The sequence below is a fragment of the Pholcus phalangioides genome, unplaced genomic scaffold (assembly GCF_987345545.1).
Source record: "Pholcus phalangioides strain wild (caught in Gottingen) unplaced genomic scaffold, Ppha-v1.0 ptg000022l_1, whole genome shotgun sequence".
NCBI lineage: Eukaryota > Metazoa > Arthropoda > Arachnida > Araneae > Pholcidae > Pholcus > Pholcus phalangioides.
The window spans coordinates 26,932,715-26,951,348 of record NW_028301615.1 but is presented as its reverse complement, the minus strand read 5'-3'; the positions used below and the strand labels follow the sequence as shown (position 1 = coordinate 26,951,348).

General features: G+C 35.5%; 1 protein-coding gene across 1 annotated transcript in view; it reads left to right on the top strand.

Moving 5' to 3' along the window:
- The window catches only part of LOC149070117 (leucine-rich repeat protein soc-2 homolog), a 33,235-nt gene extending 14,980 nt beyond the window's left edge, over positions 1–18,255 (top strand). Inside the window, exons 12-14 of the mRNA XM_089250143.1 lie at positions 1,993–2,130; positions 4,605–4,774; positions 7,379–18,255. Coding sequence (XP_089106269.1) covers positions 1,993–2,130; positions 4,605–4,774; positions 7,379–7,414 — 344 coding nt within the window. The 3' untranslated portion in view covers positions 7,415–18,255. The remainder of the gene's footprint in view (positions 1–1,992; positions 2,131–4,604; positions 4,775–7,378) is intronic.
- Positions 18,256–18,634: the final 379 nt, after the last annotated feature.

Here is an 18,634-nt window from a genome sequence, read left to right as displayed (position 1 = left end):
TTATTCATAGAAATGTAAAGTTACTGATTACATTATTGTATTTGTACCATATTTAAGTTAATACGTGATATGAGGGACATTCAAAATCAAGAGCATGAAATGTGTTGAGTACGACTTACTCCATTCCAGGGTAGCTTCTCCTGTTTCTTCATACTGCCTCTGTTTACTCGACTCATGTGAAACTCAAGACCTAATTTCTCTCTAAATTCTTACCCTCTCATCTACTTTTCCTACTCTAAAATCATTTCATATTTTCATCATAATTTTAACTCTGCCTTTTGTGCTAGTTCAAAACTTTTCATTGGATCATCTTATTCTTTTCTTTACTCTTTGTCCCACTCTCCGCCATAGAGCTTTCACTTCATTGATTAGAGTTTAGTTTTACCATTTTCTCTGATAGAATCTCATGAAACTATAACCTTTGACCCAACCATTTTAATTCAGATCAGTAGTACATTCATAGGAATAGTCTACACACATTCCTTAATAAATCAATGAGCAATCAATTCGGCAAATTAGCCTTATCTTATTTTACATAATATTTCCAGTGCTGCGGTCTTCAGCTTGACATGAACATTATTTCTACCTACCTATTATTCTATATTAGGACCTCATTTTATTACATTTTTCCAATTTTCTCTAATTACATATAACTGCATTCCAAAATATACTTTTTCCCATAAATTCAACAACCTTTTCTCATTCCGATTAGACTTTTCCATTAAAATTCACCACTACTCAATATCACCCCCTGACCTACATTCTTGTACTGACATAGATTCTTTTACGTTTCTCTAGCCTCTTATTTTTCTTTCTCCTCAGCTACATTTTTCCCATACTATTATTTCTATTGTATCCATATAAAACTATTTCAATTTTCCTAACTGCCTTCAATTAACTCATCTAGTTAGCATTAACTGCACCTTTAATTAACTCATCAAGTTATAACAGTTATGAGGAACATGGACTGTAGTAGTAAAAAGATAATAGTGGTCACAGAGCACGGCCCATTTCCAGTCTATTTAGAATTGTTTAAGTGCTCAACTCACTCTGCTTATAATTGTGGAGCTAGTGGATCCCTTTGGCAATATGCAACGCAGTGTTCAAAGACGACCCAGTTCCACTTTGGTAAGATGCCGGAGTCTCATACCTTAGCCTGAAAGATAAGGACCCTTCGTAGTCCTACAAACTTCCGCTGCCTGATAGGTCTTGTCAGGTTTCTGGAACAGAACTTGCATCACATGCGCGACAAAACCAGAGGAGCATGTGAACTGAGAGGAGGCACCAACCCAACATATGTGCCATCAGGGGCGTGCTGCAGTCAAGGGAGGGAGTACGACTTGTAGCCAAGACTGAGAGGAGTTACCAATGTCACATACCTGCCCTCGCGAGAGTGCAGCAGTCAGGGGAGAGCATGCAACTTGTGACTGCAGCGGACCTATAACTATTGAAGACGCAATACCAACTGTGGACCTGATATGTGGAAGCTGGACACTATATAAACATGGATGGCTGTGATTAGCTGATTCACTGTGATTCAAAATTTTATATTCATTATTGACAATCATTAGATTTAGATTATTGGCAATCATTTGATTAACTGACGATTGCTAGATTTTGTAGCATCTTATAATCTTGTTTATAATTTTGATTGCCCATTGGCATTTGTTGTTTAGATTTCAATTTTCTGTTGTGTGATTTTAAGTTGACGATCGTTTATATATATATATATAATTTTTTTTTTTTTGCCTTCGTCCGAAGTGACAATGTTTTGTTGTTTATAAAACATTCCGGATATACCCATCCTTCAGGAACTCTTCGATATCTCTTTGAGATGGGAAGCGGGGTGTGCCTGATCTTCAAAGGACTGTGGTGTAAATCATACGTGCAAATGCAAAAAAACTTTTTTTTTCTTCCTCCACCCCAATATTTTGATAATAAAATGTTCAAACAATCAATTTTATTAATTTTTTTTGTAATAATTTCTCTTAGGTTTTCTTCGAGATCTACAAAAACTGATAGTCCAAAGTAATCAGCTGCAAAACTTGCCTCGTGCAATTGGTCATCTGTCAAACCTCACTGTTCTCAATGTTGGGGAGAACAACATCAGCTTTGTACCTGGAGAAATTGGTAGTTATTACAGCTTTTATACAGTTTTGGTTACTTCATCATAAATTATGAGTGCAGTAAAACCTCTTTTGTGAAAACCGGTGGGACAAAAAAAAGAATTGGTTTATAAAACAGTGGTGACTGTTAATCAAAGGTTTAAAAAGCATACTTTTATTATACACACTGAAATTATTCTTTGGTCGTAAAAGAGGGATGACTGCATCTGAGGGGTGTCTGCTAAGAGGGGTTTTACTATGTAATATGTTTTGTAACTAGAATAGTGTGTGGTAAACTGCGCAGTGAAACACATCTCAGAAAATAGCTTTTGATGCTCGAAGGAAAAAGTGGCTGTCTGGGAGGTTGGGTACTGTACCATCTTTCCATTTTATGATCGCATAAATTAGTCACATTTTGGCTGTTTATATTTTAAAAAGTATACCATTTAGATGAAAGTCAAGTTGTATCAATAGTTACATCTTGTTAAGAATAATCAATCATACTTCCTTCAATTAGCTTTCATTTATGATACAGGAAACTTAAATTTCTGATTTTTGTCATTGCTAAAACTATGTATCATTTCTCTTTGGGAAATTTGAAGAATACACCTTGAGAGAAAAAAGCTGCTTGTTGTCATCCAAACTAGCAAAAAATATTTTTTTATTTGTAATAAATGGCAGTGGACAAGTTAGACCTGTAGAAGTGGCAGCAGATTGTAGGTAGTTTTAGCATTGTGTCTTTTGTTTATTCTAAGAAAAACTCCATGAAGAGGGCATGGATGTTATGCAATTGCTCCTTCTAACACATTCCTCCTTTGCACAGCAAAACTACTTTAACCCTATGGAAATCACTAAGCGCACCATTCATGCACATAGGTACAGTAAAAAATAATGGGAATCGTCTCACTGTGAGCACAGCATTCATAGCATGCAGTTTTCTTGCTGGGTAACCAATAAAGCCATGACTCCAGAGCCAGTGTAGTGTGTCAAGCAGTGTTGCTTAGAAAGTTGTGTTTTTCCATCTGTGAATTTTTTCGTGGAAGCTGTTTTGCATTGTCCTCATTTTTTTTGTCATGGCAGACTTATGCATTAACAGCATACAACCATTAAGTTTTGCTCTCTACTCGGGAAAAGAGCCACAGAAACTTTTGGGATGTTGAAAACAGCTAACAAGGATGCTGCTGTTTAATTTTGTTGCATTCCAAAATTTTGACAAACGAGACACCAGAATGCGAACAACTAATTTTTTTTTGGAAAAGTAACTTGTGTGACATTTTGCCATCTGACCACAGAAATAACAGGAAATGTCGATTTACGACCAACCGCACGTATAACGAGTTCCTTCCTCTAGGTCAGTCTATTAAAAAGGCTTCCTACTTTGATGTGCTTAGTAGATTACGCAACAGTGTGCAGCAGATGATACCCAATTTGTGGGAGACTGGTTATTGGTTTTGTCATTATGACAATGTTTCATCTCACACAGACCTCACAGTGTGCCAATTTTATCAAAAAAAAAACGATATTTCTCCTGTACCTCATTTAGCTTATTCGCCTGATTTAGATCAGTGGGATTTTTTTATTCTCACAGATGAAGAGGGGACCTGAAAGAAAAGTGTTTTGCTAACATGGACAAAATGAAAGCAAAAACAATAGAAGCACTGTCTGGCATCATAACAGATGAATTTAAAATGTTTTTGATCATTTATCATTTTTGTCGCACCATGTCATTTTATGCACACGAGGGCTAATTAGACTGAGACCTACAATTTAATGCTGATTCTGAATGGCAATGTTCGAGATTTTGCCTTTTTTCACCGAGATGTTGGTTCGCTAACCTCTTGGTGTGGGTAGCAATCTTTTTCTGTGGTCATGTTATCACTGTTTCTGTTGTACCTTTGCTTCAGAAACGTTTCTAACATGGACGAATCGGGTATTCAATTCACAACACCTCTAAACATCCTTTAGTGCAGTGTTTCCCAAAGTGGGCAATATCACCCCCTGGTAGGCGATGGAATGGTCCACGGAGGCGATAGAGGCTACACTTGAGTTGGGGGGCAATGAGAGGAAACAAATTGCTGATGAAGGGGGCTATGGAACAAAATGTTTGGGAGACTATGCTTTAGTCCTTTTGGCAAGTATCTTATCAACCTGACCTACCATGCCCAGAATTTGAGCAATGGAAGAAAATACTGGACAGGTTTATTTACTCTGATGAAAAGTACTTTGAAGAGGGAATTAAAGAATCTTCCTATAAAAAGAATTTTTGAATAAGTAAATTGTAAAAAATAAATCATGGTTACTTTTGGATACACCCTCACATGTGGCATATTGCCATACCAAGCACATAAAAAAACATGTCCAGCATATGAAATATAACAATCAGAAGGAACGTTGGTGATTAAGTGTAAAAAAAAAGGTTTCACCACAATATTTTTTTCCAGTTGTGCTATTTTCATATTTCATGTTTGTTTGTTTTTTTCTTATTTTCAAATTTCTCAGGTACATTGGAAAATCTGGAAACCCTACTCATCAATGATAACCCTAGTCTTCACAACTTGCCATTTGAACTGGCTTTGTGTGGTAGCCTCCAGATAATGGGTATCGAAAACTGTCCTCTATCACAAATACCTCCAGATATTGTGAATGGCGGACCATCTCTAGTCATTCAAGTAAGCTTGACTGCATTTGATTCAATTTTAAAACTCTTCGTGTTCCACAAAGTGTGCTATAAGAGAATGCATGTTGAAAACATTTTTTCCCACTTAGCCATTTTTTACCAGTTGGATTTTTTTTAAATTTATTATACAGTTCTGCTACTGCTTGATGTGATCACATCGGGGGGGGGGGGCGATACTCATGATAATAACTGACTGATAACTATATACGTGACCATATATCCTATTTGGAAATGTGGCAAATCAGTTTTTCTTTCCAACCTAAAAAGGTTTTTATAATGTTTTTTTTCAATAGTAGAAACAGGATTTTTGCCCCTCTTTAAGCAAAAACCATCTTTTCCATTAGGAAATTGTGAGGACTTGAAATGGAACTGTCTCATGTGTATTTCAAATTGTGATACTTTTTGAGAAAGTCTTTCGGCTGAGAAACTGTGAATGTGATCAGTTGAAAAAAACTGACCATGAACCGCAAAAGGGATTTTTTTTACCTTGCACATGCCTTCATAATGGGAAAGAAATCGCAAAAGAAGCGCTACACATACATGGACCATAGCGGCTATTATGGCCCGATTGTGATTGTGAGTTGTGACATTGTGATTTGAGTACAAAAATTTTTGTCAATAAGGAAGCCTTTTATGGATAAAATCAGTCTGATTCAACCTTAGCTTCAAAATATGTGAAAAGGGGAAAACTCTGAAAATAAATTGATAGCATAAACCAAAGTCCTGATAACTGCTAAACAAATTTTTTCCCATGTTATGATATTGGTCCGTTCCATACTTAGCAAAAGTGGTAACGATCCCTGTATGATAACTTTACCAGTCATTCTAATAAACTGTAATAACTGTAATCTACTGTAGTTATTATACAGCGTGCATAAGAAACTCCTTTTATCCTGGAGTAACTCGCCAACCGTTAATCCCAGAAGCATACTTCCAATTAAGAAAAAGTATCCAAATAACGTATATAGACCTCAGATACATCATTCATATTGTATAGTTTTTTTAAAATTAACTTTTTATTTGGGCAAATACCTCTCTTGAGGTCAATAAAAAAAATTCCATGTTTTCAAGTGCAATATTCACTTAGATATTTGAATATGAAAATTGCTGAAAATGAAGGAAAGAACCACAGAAGTTAACAAGCTCATTCTATGCTTCATATGCTGTTCTTTTCTTTTCCTCATTTTCAACATTTTCATATATCTTAGTGAATATTGTACTTAAAGACATGGATTGTTTTTTTCTGTCTGGCCAAAAACTTTCTAATTGGGTTTTTTAGAACATGGTGACCAAATAAAAAGTTAATTTTTTCTTTGGTTTTAATAACCCCTTGCAATATGAATGAGATATCTTAGGTCTACATGTTATTTGGATACTTTACTTCAATTGGAAGTACGCTTTTAGGATCAATGGTTCACAAGTTATTCCAGGATATAGGGACTTTTTCATACGGTAAAAGATAAGTGATATTGGAATGCAAAGGATTTATGTTACATTAAATGTGATCAATTCAGTTATCATACATAGTAATTGGTTATTATGCACAATCACAAAGCATTTCGTTAATTTAAATAAACTTCCCTAAATTTATTACTTTTACCATAATTGTGCATAATACCCCATCGCTGGTAAATTTGATAAGTACTTGAAATTTATTGCCTTTATTTGTGATTATACCCACTAGTATAATTCGTGAATTCGATAAATATGAAAAAATTCCAAATGAGTCTAGTATGTGTGTGATAACTATGGTCGGACTCTGATATAATGATAACTAGAGCTCAGATTTTTATGGCCTAAAGATGATAAAAATTGGAGCCCTAACGATAACAAATTTTACGATCGGGCCCTGATATAATGATACATGTATAATTGCTTACAATGTATAGCCCTAGGTATCATTATATCTGGGTCCGACTGTAATCATTACACATACTTGACGCATTTAGAATTTTTTCATATTTATCAAATTCACCAATTACTAAGGCATCTGTTCTCAACTGGTGCTCTGCGGAACCATTTGGGCTCCATGTGTACTCCCCAAAAGCTCTGCAGCTCGAGGAAAATAAAAAAACTGAATTTGAAGAAGAAAATCTATAAATATTTTTAAATAATATAAAAATAAGTCAGTAACTTTGATGAATAAATAAATAAAATAGACCTACGTGCTCTGCCTTAAAAATATCAGACAGAAAGGGCTAGTCAAAAAGGTTGAGAACCACTGCACAAGGATATTGTGCATAATCACAAATAAATGAGATAAATTTCAAGTATATATTGAATTTACCAACAACACTTGGGTATTACTCATATTCGCCGGCAAAAGTGATAAATTCATCGAACTTACCAAGACAGATTGGTAAGTATGCATAATAACTGGATATTATGTATGATAACTAATTTATCACATTTACTGTAATATATACTCCAAAAAATAGTATTTTAAGTTTTTAATTTTACTGTTACCATTAATATTTTTGAAGTTGTAGTCTGACGTTTCTGGTATTTAACTGACTTCACCATTATTAGTCTCAGTAAATCAAGGATCCACTACATTTGCATTGAAATGTAACTCTTTTTTTTTTGTTTCTTTCAGTACCTGAAAATGAAAGGTCCATTTCGTTCGATGTGAGTCTAGAGAGAGAGGGAAAAAACGTGACCAGAAGAGAAGAGGAGCCCTTACCATATCAAGAATTCCAACCTGGAGAGGGGGCTTTTCGGAATCAAAGTCGCTCTCGACACAGGTTGGAAAGAGAGCGAGGAGTTAGCTTGCATGAGTGCTGATAGCCATCCCCCTATAATGCTCAGTATGTGTAATATTCGTATGTCTGTTATATGTCGACTGAATGTCATTGCGTATTGACAATGTATTCCAATCATTTGGAGCTGCTTGATGGGCTCGCAACACTGAATATGCAGTTTTGCGTCCGCCTTTGTTTTTATATTATTATCATTATTTTCCCCTTTAGTTTTATCGTTGAATCGTCTTTTTTTTTTAATGTTAAGCAAAGTGTGTTCATATATGATAAAGTATAATGATTATAAATATATTGAATAATTGAATATATATATAAATATATAAATATAATTATGTATCTATGCATACATTATATGTATAAATATATACCAGCTTGACCTTGTGTGCCTCCACAAGACAATTACTCGAATGTGATGAGAATTTGCAGTTCCCTTACGAAAATGCCAGTTGTGTGTTTGTAAAATGCGTATAAATTGCCTGTATATATATGTGTTGCACGTATGTACATGTTGTATCAATTTAATTCTGTGTTTTTACTGAGTTATGGTTTTTATTTTATCTAGTAAAAATATGTATATGTACATTTGCGTGATCCTGCTCTGTGTGCATGCATGTTTACAGAGTACGTATGAACATTAATAGATTAATGTTGTACGATTTGTTTTTTATTCATGTTATATTGTCTGAATCAACGCTCACTGTTTAGGTTTTTTTCGTTCAAAGAAAATATGGTAATATGCATGTCATATTCTCACATTACACCTTGCATATGCCTGCATGATGCTCAATGAATATCATTTCTCTGGAATTTTGCTAAACACCATGACATATCGCCAATAATTGCCTATAAATGTAATGCCTTTAATCATTTCTGTCACACCATGGTCTTTTTTATGCATGCAGTAGTACCAAAAGAATTAATGTGTAAATCGCTCTCATTGCACGTAGATGATGAGCTCAGTAGGCTGAACCAATAGCTTGCTGGTGGTTTCAGATGCTGAAAAAGAACAAGAAAATTTTTTTTCTCTTGTATGGAGAAGAGGGAAGATTCAAAAAAATATTTTTTCTTTTTCATTATTTTATTTTATATTTTTTGGGTAGTTTAAGGGATGAAGTTTTTGATTCGGAACAAATGTTAAATCTGGGTACAAGGAATGAATACGTGTTTTCCATATTTGACTGAATAAATTAGTAGTATTGAGTAATAGTATTGTACTGTTGTTGGAGAAACTTTAACTGAATATTTAACAACGTTTTTTGCTCTTATGGGGGGTCTCTTCGAATAATATATATATATCAATTTTTCTAGGAAATCCTGGAAATGATATCCATATTTGTAGGTACTCCTACATTATGAGTGTTCCCTAACCTAACTCTAGTTAGGTAACCCACAAAGAGTTCCCAGAAAACCCCTCTTGATTATTTCCTTTATTTTCCCTGACAAAAACTCTCGAAGGGAGAAATTTAAAATCTCTTAACCTCCTAAATGTTTTTAGAGTTCGTTCTCCCCAACTTTTGTCAAATACAAGTGCTAGACACTTAATGTGATCGCATCTGAACTCAGGATTTCTGATAACAGTAACCAATTGATAACTATATCAGTAATCAAATTGGCCTCTGAATTTCTTTCAATGTCTTGTTTACTCAAATAGGAGGTATGTAAAAGAGATGATTCCACATAACTGCTTATAAAATGGTCAATCGTACTATTTTTTTCCACCTGCAAGTTGAAATCCTGCATTTTTTTATTCAGCCAATATGAGGAGTTAAAATACAACTACCCAATGTTTCATGAATTACAATATGTACTTTATTTTAATGTACTGTACGTTCCATGAATCCTTTGAAAAAGTCTCATTTTTTATTTTTTTATTCGTTTCCCTTCACTGGAAGTTTATTGTAAAAGCAGGCACAACACCATATCTGCACTCAGACTATTGGGTACACACATTCACACTTCCAGCACAATTCCCTCTGTAGTAAAATTTCCCACGCGGTAGACTGGAGTTGTGCTTGGTTTGAAAAAAAAAAAAAAGAGCTCCACTTGTATATTGTGACTACCATGACCCGATTTTGACATTATGAATTGAGTATAGAAATGTTTGCCAACAAGGGATGGAGAAAAGGGTATACCTTATAACCTCCTACATAGTTCTGCAAGCTGATAACGTTAATTTAAAGAAGGAAAAAATGAGTCTGGTTAAATCTTAGCTTCAAAATCCACAAAAAACTTTTGACAGGGACAAAAAGGATAATATAACGTAAGTCCTGATAAGTATGGTATATAGTAAAATCAAAAGTTAATTAATGTAAATGGTAACGACTATTAAAGAAACATATTGTTTCTGACCAGAGGATTAGTTTGTGAAAAGTGTCAATTTTTGCAAAATCTAGTGGCGGCCGTAGTCCTAAATAATATAAGTCAATATTTTTCCTTGCAGAATCCCAAATGATGTCTTAGAAAACCAACGTTGAAATAAATTTTGTCACATTACATGAACAGGATGCATGAAGCTTAGTTCATGCTGAGAGCTCTATGATCTATGTTGTCTGAAAAAAAAAATACATGTGAATGTTTCAAGCTTAGTGCACATTTCTCAAAGAGCATATATACACTGCAGGGTTGGAATGAAATTCAAATCATAACTTCTGAAAGGTTTATATACTTTTTTATTCTAAAACGTTGAGGAAGTGCAATATTGTGCCAAAGATTTAAGTTATTTGCATTGAAAGTTCTTGCTTTGTTGAAGTTGGATCTTTATGAGCGATTTTTTTTTTCTAACTGCAAGTGTGTGTGTGTGTGTGTGATTGCTCTCCTTTCATATATAAAAAAGAGGATAATAGATCAGATGTTATATTTATCGATTTACATTCACTGATTAAATTAAATCCAGATTAATTAAAATATAATTATATATGAGTACTTGTGCACTGGCTTCCAAAAGTTAAGCACCTGATGTCTTATATAACGTAACACCACTGTAATCATTTTGCATTGGACGGTTAGTCAGACACAAACATGTGGTATTCAGACATACAGTCCATTGGTGTAGAGCCTTTAGCATACAGTAGACACAGTACCGGCAGATATTGTATAAAAGCCAGCGCTCTCCCTGTTCCCCGATGCAAAGAAACAGCAATGGCATAGGCTAGCTACACACTGAGCCAGTGTTCCTTCACAACTATTTGCTTCCATAATGATTTAATATGCCAACACATGTTGTGACTGTTGACGTTCTTCATTCAATGTGTGGCCAGACTAATTGGAAGATGAGGAAGGAAGGCGGCTCGCTTGACTTAGGCTTGAGGCTGGAAGGTCCTAGTCATTCTCTTCGACCAGCCTTCCTATACCTTCCCGCCCAACATTTGATGCTCAATGCCAATGTTGGAGGGATCACACCACTCACCCATGGAACCATGGACCAACCTTGGAATGTATTGGGCAGCCTGGACAAGAGTGTGGCCGTGGCTTTTTCCTTAGAGACGCTGCAACCATGGGTGTGACAGTTGGAGATCCCTCGTCGATTATGCTTGGCTACTATAGCAATATACAAATTATGGAAACAATTTTAAACAAGTCAATCAACAGTCTGGAGACCTGTGCCCAGTCGACCAGGGGTGGCTCTTGGGTCATGAGGCCACTCTAGAAGAGGCACCAAAAAATTGGTCTTGCTCAGGTAGAGATTTTTTCTTGAGCCATCACTGATGATCTGTGTATATTGCTTAAGTAGTTAAGCAGAATCAATGAGAAACCTCCATAACTGTTGCATTCATGGTTGCAATCTCACTTGATAAAGTAAAATTCTGATTATTTATAATTTCTGAAAGATTAATCTTTTTTTTTATATTCTCGCTCTTAAACATTGAATTGACATACAAACATTATTGATTTTTGAAAGCCAGTGTATGTGTTGTCAATATTATAGAACATTTTTTCTGCTACATAAAAGACTAACGAAACACCTTCATATTTGGTTCATTCACAATTCGCATTTGAAATATACTATCAAATCTCTTAGTTGAATGCTCAAAGGCCAAAAAAATATTTCTGAGTTATCATTAGTTTGTCTCATCAAACTACACTATAACCAGAGACAGCTTGAGAGAAAAATCTCTTCCTGTTCAAACTATTTTTGGCACGCCTCTACAAAAAATCTCCAAGACATGCTAGACCTATTTCATACGTCCCGACCATGCTTGTTTTGGTCGACAAAACTTTGTGGAGGTCGCACCAACCCTGGCTATAGCACAGAAGGTTCTAGAGCCGACATGAAAACTTTAACAGATATCTGACTCATTGTGGAATTTGGTTTATTGAGAATTGACATTTTGAGAGATTTTTTGAATGCAAATATCGAGTGAATGCAGTTCCTTTATTCATGTTGAATCAAGAAATGTGTTGATTCCATTGTTGTTTTGTCATTTTTAAAATTTTTTTTTTTTTTAAAGCTAGAAAGAATAATCTGTATATAGCTATTTTCTTAGCTTATTCTGTGTGCCTGAAATTGTGCGTTGAAAATTATATAGCATCAAGGACATTTTATGTGAAGTTGAAAATTACATTTGAATGCACCAATATATGTTCACTTTGTTTTATTATTTCTGCCCTAGAAAGTTGTTACTCATTACTATGAGTATATTTTGAGTTTGTTCATATTGAGCAACGCTCTTTTATATGCGTTTTAATGTTGCTATTGCTGCAATTTTTAATGTTTATTTTGCATCCTGTGAAGTTTTTTTTTTTTGTGTTGTGTCTGATATAATTTATTGCATTTATTTTGTCATTTTTATGTATTTATACAAAATTGATTATGTCCTAATTTTTTTTTACTTCAATTTATTTTGATTGCTACCATTTTGCCATTTATGTAAATGTCCTAGATAGTTACTGGAAGCTAGTGGTTAAAGTATTATATCCTCAGATGTGAAAAATGCTTTATTTTCACACGCATTTTCAATTTTTAAATGCAGAATGAATGCCCGACTTGCAGAGATTTCTTCCAGCCCAGCTTCATAGCAGAAATTTTTAAATGCTGCATTTTAGGAAATCAGAAACGTTGGCATAGGCTTTCTTGGCTAGCATATAATTGAAAGCAAAGACACTTACTGGGCTGCTAGAAAGTAGCTTCTATTTCAGTCTAAGTTCAGTCTCCTGCAGCTGCAGACGAGATGCCCCTTCTTATCAACTTTTCTGAGGCTTCACTTGCTTTTGTGTGTTGTGATTGGCTGGATCCCTCGTGCTCGTTTGGAATTGGCTGAGAACAGTTACTATTTTGTACACACGTTGGTGGAGATCTATTGTCAGGTTATTTTCAGAAAGAATATCTGCATGTGAAAGGACTGGGAACTAGGCTGGATTTATATCTTGAAAGTTTCTTCTTTTTCATTAAGGGAAATAAAAAAGAATTTTCTTTTTTTATTTTTCTTTTAAATATGAGAGATTGATTTATATTAGTAAATGATTATGTGTATTGTAAAATGGGGTGAATAGAAACAATTTTTCAATTTTGAATGCAAAAAAACAATATTAAGTATTTAAGTGACTTCAGATCAAAGACAAAAAAAACAGTAAAAAAAAAATCAAAATTGAGTTAGCATTGTTTTCCAATTGAATTTTTCTCACTCTTTTGAATTGCGAAATCTGTTTCTATCAATAACAGACCCAAGCATTATATTTCTGGCTTCAAAAAAAAAATCATCAGCTAATAGTTCAATGGAAGTTGCGTAGCGAAAAGTCCTTTTTTTTATCAACTTAACTGAAGGTTGCAAATGACTGTCTTTGATGTGAAGCCACTCATTTTCTGAAATAAAAGAATTCTAGCTAATTTTGTATCCTATTTTTTTTTTTATAGATAAGAAAACAAAGTTCTAAAGTTAACTATACATTAAAAAAAATGTGGTGTTCTCCCCCCCCCCCCACACAGAGATGGAGGGGTGAATAGGAACAGCTATTAAATCCTTTGCTTGTTCCTATTCATTAATGTGTAGGATCAATTAGAACATGCACAAACTGTGAGGGGTGTAAAGGAATGTATATTGTCGCAAAAAAAATCCATGAAAAATACATAGGTACTTCTTTAGCTTGGTCTAATACAAAAACAACATTCTCAAAGGCTGCCATATCTTAAAACGAGAAGGTGTTCACATTTATTACCAAGGTAAATTTTTTTTAAATATTCAATCCAAAAATGCCTCTTCTGTTTGGAAATACTTCCAAGTTTGAAGAACCTACTTGAAAAAAAGCAACATATCCGTTAACAGTGTAGTATTGTACTACACCATCAACTACTAAAACAACTAATGGACATCCCAAAAAGAAGCCAAGATTATCCCTAGAATAAAGTTCTTCGGATGACTCAAACTACTCCCTACAAGATAGTGACAGGGTGCTTGTCATCAACATCATATGATGAAGAATCTAACATTCAAATTCCAGACATTCCTAGAACACCTGAGACTTGTTATAGTCCTGGAGACTTCCTAGTGCTCAAAGTGTACAGTAAGATCACAGTAAGACATATTTGGGCTCTATACTATGTTAGCAAAGTACAGAGTCTGAATGTGTGTCTCATCTTACCATACACTTTCAGCACTAGGAAGTCTCCAGGACTATAACAAGTCTCAGGTGTTCTAGGACTGGTGTATTTAAATGTCAGATTCTTCATCAGGAAAAGGATAACATGAGCTTTCTGTCACTATCGTGTAGGGAGTAGTCTGAGTCATCCGAAGAACTTTATTCTGGGGATAATTTTGGCTTCGTTAAATGTTCCTATTCCCCCCATTTTACGGTACATAAAAAAATTGATGTAAGAATACTCATATTATGCATATATGTAATTATAAGTTATTTTAGTTCATAAAATTCATTTGTATTTGTTTCTAAAGTGAGATATAACTTTTCAAGCGGCCAATCAGTTTTATTTTCATTTTTGATTTATATTATATGTATATGCTCAGTTCCTTGAATTTTATGTAATATTTTAAAATGTCTTTTTTTTTTTTTTTAGAATAATGTTATTGCTGTAATATTTATTCGTGCAGGGGAAAAAACCTGTTTGCACTTTGTTTAGCTTGTTAGAAAAAAATTGCTGCTTGCTTTTTAGCGGTACAATCCGTGAAACGTTTTTGGAGTATAGTTTCTGGGTTTGTTTAATTACTTATTTTTCAATGCACAATGTATTATCATCAATGTTGTTGGAGAGCTTTGTTCTAAAGATTTTAGTGCATACTAATGGCTGTGTGGTTCAAAAAAAAGGAACATTGGTGGGATTTGCCTGCCTTGTAATTTTTTTTCTAGTTAACATTACGATTAAAGGCATGTTTCATGTACAAGGTAAAGTTGATTAGTTTTTCTAAGTATGATTAGATGATCTTATTATTTGAATCAGCTGCTATTGTTAATGGGACGCAGTGGTAAGATTCTCGTCTACCACCATGGAGGCTTCTTTGAGGTTTGAATGTTCGATCTCAGCTCTTGGTATAAGGGAAGTTTTTGTTTAACAAACCTGAGGTGACTACTGATAGATGGTGCCCCAAATTGTGCCACTGTATGAAGTCCCCCATCCACAAAAAGTGTGAGAAAGCGTTTGCTCATGTGGATGAATCACTTGACGTGTGTGAACACGTCACTCTATCCAGTCTACTAGAGTTTGTTTTGTGTGGTTCTCAACTTCAAGTTGCAATTGCGAGCTGACTTTCTATTCAAAAAGTCTCACCACAGGTAGAACCAAATCCAAAGCCAGAAATTTATTTTGAAGGCAGACCAAAAAAAAAAAATAGATTAAACAATAAAATTACACATTATTCCATGCATATCAGCCATTTTCTAATATTTCGGGAGGGGGGGGGGCATTGGTCCCCCCCCCCACTGTGGCTTTGCCCATGACGCATAGGTACATGTATATGCACTGCATGCCAATTTTTAATAGGCTGATTACTAAATAAAACATGCATATTGCTAAATACGCAATGCTGTAGGTACACCAAAATTATAACTTACCTACTCCAGTTAAAATAGTGAATTCCTTTGTAAACGATTGGCTAAGTTTTTGGGTGGTTTGAGAGAAAAAAACCGGTTGTGTTACGAATGTGCAGACAACACCTGACAAACAGAACTCTATCAACCAAGTCCCCCACCCCAGCTAAATTGTAGTCACGATTTCAAGCATTAGAAACGCTTGTAATTGATGTCTGGCTTTGGCTTGAAGGAGCTCTTGGTAAGGCAGGCATTATATAGTGCCCCCATCCCCCCCAATTGACTAGGGCCAATGATGTTTGGTTGTTAGCAAACATAACTTTTTTTATTTTGTCAGTAGCAAATGCTTCTACTTGCAGGAAATGTCAAGGCCGTCTTGATGTTCTGCCCCCCTAATTTAACTGAAATTACCTTATTATAGATTTCTATGCTTCAACATAGTACCAAATCTCATTATCTTGAGGCCCCACTTATGCACTTGAGGTCTCTGGTTCGCCCTACTTAGATAGTGTCTATGCATTAAGATGGCACTGCCCGCACAACAATTCCACCTATCTTTTAAAGATGACAAACTTCTCATTCAACAATTTCTGATAAACAACTTCCCTCACTTATAAAAAAATGCATTTGCCTGAGGCTGTATGCGTGACCCCCTCCCACCCCAGACTGGTATTTGTGGGGGACCCTCTCTCTATGGTCAAACTTTTCACTGGCCTTTCTATACATATATTTTCACCTTTGCTGTGAAAAACAAAAAATGATTAAAATTGTCCCGGGCCCCGGGCTCTGTTAGCCTTGCCCTTGGGGGGCAGTGGCTATATGAACGTTGTATGTCTACCGCAGAACAGGCCCATAGCCAGAAATTTTGTTTGAAGAGGGACCAAAGTGATAGAACAAAAGATTTGGTCATCTTTTCTTCCTTTTTTCTGTCATTTTCTCACATTTTGGAGGGGGTCAGACCCCCCCCCCCCCCAAGTTCCCCCCCCTCTTCGCTACGGCCTTGCTGTGATGGCATCCCATGCCTCATTGCCTTCTATAAACTGAAGCTCTTTCTATCCAAAGAGATTCTGGACCCATTCCCTTCAATTGATTATAAATACAAATGCCACAACAGACAAAATGCCCAATGAGGTGGCTAAATGCAGTTGTACTGTGTATGTATATCAGTATGAGGACTATGATAAATATTAAAACAACTGGGTTATCAAACTGAGACCTTCTGCCCCAGGAAGAAGAAATATTTTAGAGGGTATGCGAGAACATCCAAAGATTTTAAAGTTTCGAAGCTATTTATGCCGTAAAGCATGTCCAAGTTTGTCTGCCAGAGGCGTGTGCAGGATCAGTCTTTGCGCGGGGAGGAGGGGCACAATGAATTTCATTCAGAGAAATTTAGAGTTACCAACAGGCCTGTAATAAGCCCTCCAATAAGGGGGTGCCACAAAAATTTACACTTTCCATAATTTTAACCCTTCCAAGAAGAGCCCAAAGAAAATTCTGCCCTGAGAAGGCACACTACAGCCCTGTTTGCCAACCTTCAAAACCCTTTTAAATTAGCAGAAATTGATTAAAATAGCCATATCAAAGTTTCCCAAACTTTCCTTTCCATCGCCCCCTTTCTCAAAAAATTTTTCTTCTCATCGCCTCTGAACTCAATACATGGGATCCTGTACTAAACCCTGAGCTTCTACCATCCCCTGAACCTTTCCATTACCCACACTTTGAGAAACTAATATAGAAGGTGGGGGTTTTTTTTTACGAAAATATACAGCACTTTAAATAATATTTTGGTCTGCCTGAGGAAGAAAGCATGAGCCTTCTGCTTATGCCTCTGTTGCCTATGAAAACATACTCATGTAGGTATGTTGAATGAAGAAACCAATCTGTTCAGACGAATAAAACTGGGTGTACTAGATAATAATGCTCTTGCACACGTTCATGTTTGCATACATGTTTTGCATTGTTATGTAACAAGCCTTCTGCTGATTCTGCAATGTATGCCGCAACTTTTGGTGCATTCTGCTTTAGGGCACAGATATACCTGTAACGGGCTGAAGTTGGTTTTTGCAGTTTTCCAATTTCAAGGCATGAATGCAAACCGGTCTTTTAAAAAATCTCTGCACAGAGAGCAGGCAGACCTATAACACAATGTAATTTATCTGCCCCCACTACCTGCAAGTCATTGAAATAAAATTATACAAATCATAAAGTTTGCAAATTCTTTTTAATAGCATATTCCCAAAAGATCCATCCATAAGAATCGCTGTAAATTACACATTTTACACTGTTTGAAAGAAAATAAAACAAGAACAAAAATTATATTTGAATAGACACAGACACGACATAAAAATTCAAGCATTTACCATCTTAACTTCAAATTACGAAAGGCAGATGGCAGCATGAGTAACTACACGAAAAAAATGCAGTTCTAACAATGTAAATATGGTAGGGCCACATATACACTTAGGACACATATTTCTACATGTACCGATTTATTAGAATCTCTGTAGAGGAATGTGTACGAGGTGCATATATAAGTACTAAACAAAAAAATAGCAGCCTTAATCAGATTTTTAATTGGCTATGCTTCCGAATAATATTTCTTTAAGTTTTCCATTGTTTAGCTTCAGGTTTGCATTTTCAAATTGTCTGACAATTCAGCTAACAAGTTTTCTTAAGACATTTTTCTTCATCATAACGTTTCTGAATTAGAGACACATTGAGACAGCTTTTTCTCGGCCCACTAAAGAAATAGACCTGTTGTAGATATCATGGGTAGGGGAACTTGGAAAGAGAAGTCATCTGGTCTACATAGGGGATTGAGTCCAGGTCCCCTTACAAACCGAACAAGTACGCTACCATATACACTACTAGAGAGACAACCCTGCCTTCCTTATTTCACGCGGTGTGGCGTGAGGTTCTGAAGCACACAGCAGGCATCACAGTAGCCTCTTTCAACTTCAGCAAATGCCCCCCATCCCTCCAGGTGGGACGGTAGAGAGATTGACATTGCTTTTTCTCTGTCCAATACAACAAGGAAATATGAACCTCTTCTGTATATTATGCTGAGATGAACTTGGAATGAAAGTCATCTGGTCTCTGGTGTAGTACACAGGCGGCAT